At 43.9% G+C, this 6,784-nt stretch overlaps 1 protein-coding gene across 2 annotated transcripts in view; it reads left to right on the plus strand.

Annotated features, from left to right (window-relative positions):
- Window positions 1-5,660, plus strand: part of CASQ2 (calsequestrin 2) — a 69,646-nt gene extending 63,986 nt beyond the window's left edge. For both annotated transcript variants that reach the window (XM_015148921.3, XM_077950529.1), the window contains 3 exons: window positions 395-495; window positions 2,721-2,795; window positions 4,265-5,660. In XM_015148921.3, the coding sequence (XP_015004407.3) occupies window positions 395-495; window positions 2,721-2,795; window positions 4,265-4,453 (365 nt within the window). In that variant the 3' untranslated portion in view covers window positions 4,454-5,660. The remainder of the gene's footprint in view (window positions 1-394; window positions 496-2,720; window positions 2,796-4,264) is intronic.
- The last annotated feature ends 1,124 nt before the right edge of the window (window positions 5,661-6,784 follow it).

The raw sequence follows: 6,784 nt of genomic DNA on the forward strand, positions 1-6,784 counted from the left end.
TACAGCAGATGTTATTGGGACTCTAAGGGACAGCAAAGTATCTGTTTCAAGAGATGGCATGGGATCAGTGAGGACAGGCAGCAGTTTCTCTGTTCTGGGACTGACTTTCTGACCCAAGGCTGGGCAGTTTTCACAAATGAAGTTTGGCTTCCAGTGAAAAACCAGCCAGTTCTCTGTGAACCTTTAATCCTTTGTTCAAATTTTTTATTGTTTCCTTTGTATAAGCTGCTTTGTGCCTGGAGCTCTCATCTGACTCATTCTATAGAATAATCCTATAATTGAGGGTAAGCACCAAATGGCCTAAGAAGTCCTCGTGGAAAAACCGCACTCTGCTCTCCACGTTAGAAGCTGTGTGTGTGCAGGGGTTACTCAACTCTCTTGAATCCTGCTTCAGATGGCTACGAATTCCTGGAGATCCTGAAACAGGTTGCCCGGGACAATACCGACAACCCCGACCTGAGCATCCTGTGGATCGACCCCGACGACTTTCCTCTGGTGAGTGGCTCCGGCCAGCGCCCCACCCTCAGTTGCTGTCACAGCCTCATGATTGCGTTTAGCATCCAAGGAGGTGAAATAGGTGGGGGCACTTGAAGAAACCCAGTGACAGCCCCCATCCAATGTGGGAGGTCTTGGCCCTTGGGGCAGTATTGAACTTGGGGCCTGGTGCTGACCCTGAAAGGATGAGGCTTACTCCCTGGAGTTGAAACCAGGAGTTGAAAACCCTTGACCCTTGGGGACCCACCCAAGTGGGCAGGGTAAACTCCTTTGGCGGCAGCTCCAGAGCTACCCCTCATCACTGCACTCCCTGTCCCCAGAACTACTTTGACCTTCTGGGTGGGGACCATCGTTCTGAGGCCACCTGAATTACCAAGTAATTAAAATCAGAGATGAACATTTTTCAGCGAGTTCAGAACTTTGTGGAGAGAAAGAGAGCCTATGCCTGTCATGTTCATCATGTTCTCCCCAGGACCTAGCATAGTGTCTAGCCTACGATGAATGTGAAAGAACCTTAAAGTCCACACTTTTGCTAGTGTCCATGATCAGTGGCCCGAAAGCTTTGATTATACTTACATGTTTTTAAAAAGAATAAACAGAATTTGTACACTACATGAATTGAACCCTGGTACTGGTTCTGGTACTGATAATAAGTACTGGTACTGACAATAAGCATAGCTGATATACTCTACTGTATGCATGGAACTATAGTAATGCTTTACATGCCTCATCACAGCAATCCTCTCAACAACGCTGTGAAGTAGGTACTATTATAATCCCTGTCACAAGGTGGAGAGAATGATAGCTGGGAAGGTTAAAGCTAGTGAGTGATAGATGTGATATTCCAATCTAGGTCTACATGATGCTAAAGCTTGGTCTACCTACTGCTTTAGGTAAAAGCTTATCGCGGTAATCAGTACAAGTTTAGTTATCATTAGGTTATGAATGATGACTTTATCTTCCAGGAATTATCATTATTTGCATAGGTCATGACTGATGATACTGTGATTAAATAGAGAAAATTGAGAGGCATCTCAAGGGTCCTGAAAATCAGCCCTATGTAGAGGAGGGGGGCGAATCAAAGGCAGAGGCTTCCGTGACACTTGAGACCATTGTCATAGCACTGGGTAATTATAACAAAGTCATGGCCATATAAGACTGCATACAGTACAGCTTTGGTGATATAGCTTTTGCCTGGTTGTGTTTCTAGTTTATCTGACTATTTTGTTATACAAGCTTGCAGATGGTTTGCAGTTTTCCTGGCCCGTTCTTTTTTTTTTTGTTTTTTGTTTTTTGTTTTTTTTTTGAGACAGGATCTCACTCTGTCACCCAGGCTGGAGTGCAGTGGCATAATCTCAACTTCCTGCAGCCTTAAGTTCCCAGGCTCAAGCAATCCTCCTGCCTCAACCTCCTGAGCAGTTGGGGCTAGAGGTGTGTGCCACCATGCCCAGCTAATTTTTAAAATTTCTTGTAGAGACAAGGTCTCACTAGGTTGCTCAGGTTGGTTTCAAACTCCCGGACTCCAGTCCCAAAGTGCTGGGACTACAGGCGTGAGCCACTGCGCCCAGCCTCTCTTCTGGCCAGTTCTATGTGTTTGCCTTGGTTTTTGCAAAGAAGAAATCTTCAGACTATTCTGATTTCCAGATTCCTGATTATCCCTAGTCCCCACTAGGCCATATATTTGCATGGGAGATTTTCTACCACTGAGCATCTCCATTAAAAAAAAAAAAATCCTGTGGTCCCTTGCTCCTCTATTTTTGCCCCAGTCAGAGATTTGTCCACATGGAGTCCAGGCCTGGTTGAATGAAGAAGCCTTCTCCTTACTCGGCAACTTATGACCCATCATGGCTTTCCCAGCTATCTCATGTAGCACAAGATAAGGTATTTTTAAAAATGGGACATTAAAAAAGAGGTGGAGGGAAATGGCTCTACAAACTATAAAACAGCTACAAGTAATTTGGAAAGCAACATTAGACCACCTCTATAATTTTCTCTCTTACAGCTGTAGACACATGTTTCCGTAATTTATGCTATGTCATCTTTTATTTAATGCTTATTTGAAGTGCTTGAAGGCTGGGGCCAAGTCTTCAATTTGCTAAGTGCCCACAGCTGTTTTGAAGACCTTTAACCAATGGTGACCTAGTTACTGCAATGGGACGGTGGGTGGGTCCTTAACAGAGAATGCCCTCTGCCTGCTGTCTAATATTATTTTTTTGTTGCTGCAGCTCGTTGCCTATTGGGAGAAGACTTTCAAGATTGACCTATTCAGGCCACAGATTGGGGTGGTGAATGTCACAGATGTGAGTATCCCCTATGAAGGCTTGCTCAGGCACCCTTGGCCTGCCCTGTGTTCTGCTACACAGCCTAGATTGTGAGAGCATCTACAGGAGTCCAGTCTCTTCAGAAGAGGGCGGGGGTCCTGCTCAAGGAAACTTGCCAGTGTGTTCCACGCCTGGTCTCCAAGCCAGTTCCAATCTGTGGTTACATGGCTCCCTTCCATGGACACGTTTTCTTGCCTATGGGACCAGCCTTTCCTGAATCACTGATTTGGAACTTTCCCCTCAAGTAAACTCTCCTGTATTTACCCCCAAAGCCAAACAACAAACAATAAGGTCCTTTACAAAAGGGAACCCACACCAGGAGCCATCATTGTACAATGTGTGATGGGGCCATTGTGGCCCAGAATCCCAGCCAGGAGACAAGGCCTGCAGAAGGGAAGGAAGAAAATTATATGCGAGTAAGGGGCTTCTCCTCAGAGTTCAGGCATTGTTGAAGTGAGGGTGGGACAGGCTAGTGAGGTGCACTGGCAGAATGCGAAGAAATCTTAGATCTCAGTCCAGACATCTGATACAACTCCACCATCATAAAGCTGAAGTGGGAACAGATACAACCAGGCAAATAATGGACAGAAAGGGATGATCACAGAGGATTATTAGAGCCATACTTAATTGAGGTAGAATCTCTTAAGAATGGGGGCCAAGTCAGGCGTGGTGGCTCATGCCTGTAATCCCAGAACTTCGGGAGGCCGAACTGGGTTGGTCACCTGAGGTCAGGAGTTTGAGACCAGCTGGCCAACATGGTGAAACCCCATCTCTATTACAAAAATTAGCCAGGCATGGTCATGGGCACCTGTAATACCAACTACTTGAGAGGCTGAGGCAAGATAATTGCTTGAATGCAGGAGGAAGAGGTAGCAGTGCGCTGAGATCACGCCATTGCACTCCACCCTGGGCAACAAGAGCAAAACTCCGTCTCAAAAAAAAAAAAAAAAAAAGAATGAGGGCCAGTTAGCATTGTCTTTCTCCCCGTTGGTAGGTGTTCAATCACCTAGGGAACTCTACATTCATTTATTTTGTAAGCTACTTTAAAATTAATAATAATACCTAACTTTTAAAATATGCTCAAGTGAAACATTTTAAAACAGAACAGTAGAATAGAAGGTCAAAGTAAAAAGTATTTCCTACTCCCCTGACCCAACCCCTAGTCTCATTCCTAGAGGGAACCACTGGTGGTTGTTGCATGAGTATATTACCAGAAATGTCATATACATATTCCACTGGGTAATGGAATACACATTTCCTTTTATGCAACACAAACAGTGTATTACACATATCGTTTTGCTGTTTGGCATTTCCATTTAACAATGTGCACATTCCTAATAAGTGTGAGAGAGTCGGGGGGCACTCAGCACAGCTACTCAGCACAGCTACCCCTGGTCTGGCTCAGCCTTCATGCATCCACTCACTCGTTCATTAATCCCTCACTGCAGGCTGACAGTGTCTGGATGGAGATTCCAGATGATGATGATCTTCCAACTGCTGAGGAGCTGGAGGACTGGATTGAGGATGTGCTTTCTGGAAAGATAAACACTGAAGATGATGATGAAGATGATGACGATGATGATGATAATAATTCTGATGAGGATAATGATGACAGTGATGATGATGATGATGAATAGCCCAACTCCAAACAATTCTGATGAAAACAAAATCACAGCTACCCACTACCATACAGACAGCACAAGGTGGCAGCAAGCAATTCTGCCCCACACCCAGCCAGCTCCTTTCCCTTTTCCATTATCTCTTTTCCCACTCCCTTTGCATCAGGAGCAGTATCATTCAGCAAATGCCTTTTCAAATGCAGCAATCCCACTTAGCAGAGACAGGAGGAAAATTATCCCCATGTTGACTGTCTTGACAGTCATGGAACAGATCTTGTTCTTTGCTGGACCATCAAGGGTCATGGCAGTGCCTGAACATGGCAGTCTGGGGTGAACAATCCCTTAACACCAGTTTATGTTGTCTTTGATTATGACAGTAACAGAATTGACAGCTTTCTAACTCACAGGCATAGAGTGACCTTATAATCAGAGCCCAGGGAAGACACATGATTAATGATTTAGTTCCCTCCATACCTCGAACATGAGTTGGAATCCCTCCTCCAGCCAAGACGATCCTTCTTAGGGAAGGCTAGCCTTGGAAGCAAACTTGTAAATCATATTCTCATGACTCTGTTAAGCTTATTTCACGTGATGGTCATTCATATCATTATGGATATTCAAGCCTTTGGATGGCTGTGGAGAGGACTTGAAATGTGTACAGTTGTCACCATCATTTCTAGTGTATTAGGAAACTGGGATGGGAGGTGGATTTGCTCTCTAAACTTCCCTCTGGTTGGTAAGTCTCACATATTCATTAGCAGGAGTGAGGGTGGGGGAAAACTAGAAAGATGAAAGGTCTTACATTTTTCTGATGGGTTCATGTCTCTGACTGGGTCAGCTAGCTTCCTAGCCTAAGCTGGGATCTGAATACCCCTTCTCTGTAGCTGCTAGTGAGCCTTCCCATTTGGATTAAAGATTGCTTTATCCAGCAGTCAATTAACTCTCCAGTTATCAGTACTCTCACAGTTGGCCAGGGCAACAGTAATTGGAGTTCATACTGATGCCCTGAGGCACTGAAAAAAAATTCCAAAGTGCCTTCTGAGCTGTCTAAAAGTTATATTGTGCTTGGTAGTTTTAGTGTTAAGTGTGCAGTATGATTTTCTAATTTATTTTCTCAATCTTTTAGCACATGTGTAAGACACTGTACAAATTTTTTGAAAATAGAGCAATAGTTTTTGTGGAAAACTAGCTAACTAATTCTGTCATTAAACTCATATTTTGAAAATATTCAGACAATGTTGAAAATCCTATCTTGATTTTTCTGACTCTGCTCATTCTCATCTGGCTCCAGTCCTACCTCCTTATTTCTTCTCTATTTTCCTTTCCAGCCCCTCTTCCTCTGCCTGCTCTTTAAATGATGGTATTTCACAGCATCTCAACTCTACACACTTTTCCAAAACGATGTCATCATGCCCATCAATACTATCCATGTGCTAATTACCTCCAAATATGAGTCTCTAACCTTGACTCCTCGCCTTATTTTTAGACACATTCATTCAACTGCCTCTGGACATCTTGACTTGATGTTGTACAAGCACTTCAGACTCAACACAATAAAACCTGAACTCATTGCCTTCTCCCCTAAGCATCTCCTTCTCCTCTTCATGGAGTCCTAGTTTGGGTGGGTGATAGCACCATTTATCCAATTGTCTAGGTGACCTGAAGGTGCCCCTTCCCCTCTGTGCTTTGTGAATCCCTGGATCATGTCACTTATCATTTAAGGTATAACATATATTTGCATGTTTGTCCTTTCACTAAATTGCAGGCTCTTTAGAGGCAAGGAATTTATCTTAGAATCCCTAGCACTTAGCACTTTGCCCATCACAAAGTAGATACTCATTTATTGAGTTGGTGGATGAATAATTGGTTAACCAGAATACCTATAATTCCCCAGCACTATTGGGTAACAGAGCTTACAAGGTATCTTAGTCTGTTTTTATGGATACAAAGGAATAACGAAGAGTGGGTTATTTATGAAGTAAATTTACTTGGCTCACAATTCTGCTGGCTGCAAGACTGGGCATCATGTGAAAGCCCTGGCTGCTTCCATTCATGGCAGAAGGTAAAGGAAAACCAGTGTGTGCAGAGATCACATGGTGAGAGAGGAAGCATGAGAGAGGAGGTGCCAACCTCTTTCTAACAACCAGCTCTCCAGGGAACTAACAGAGCGACCCACTCACACCCCACTTCCTCCAGAGAGGACATTCATCTGTTCATGAAGGCTCTATCCCATGACCCAAGTTCTTAAATCACTCCCTTTAGACCCTACCTCCTAACACTGCCACACTGGGGATTAAATTTCAACATGGGATTTAGTGGGAACAAATATCCAAATGATAGCACAAGGTG

The sequence above is a fragment of the Macaca mulatta genome, chromosome 1 (genome assembly GCF_049350105.2).
Source record: "Macaca mulatta isolate MMU2019108-1 chromosome 1, T2T-MMU8v2.0, whole genome shotgun sequence".
Lineage (NCBI taxonomy): Eukaryota > Metazoa > Chordata > Mammalia > Primates > Cercopithecidae > Macaca > Macaca mulatta.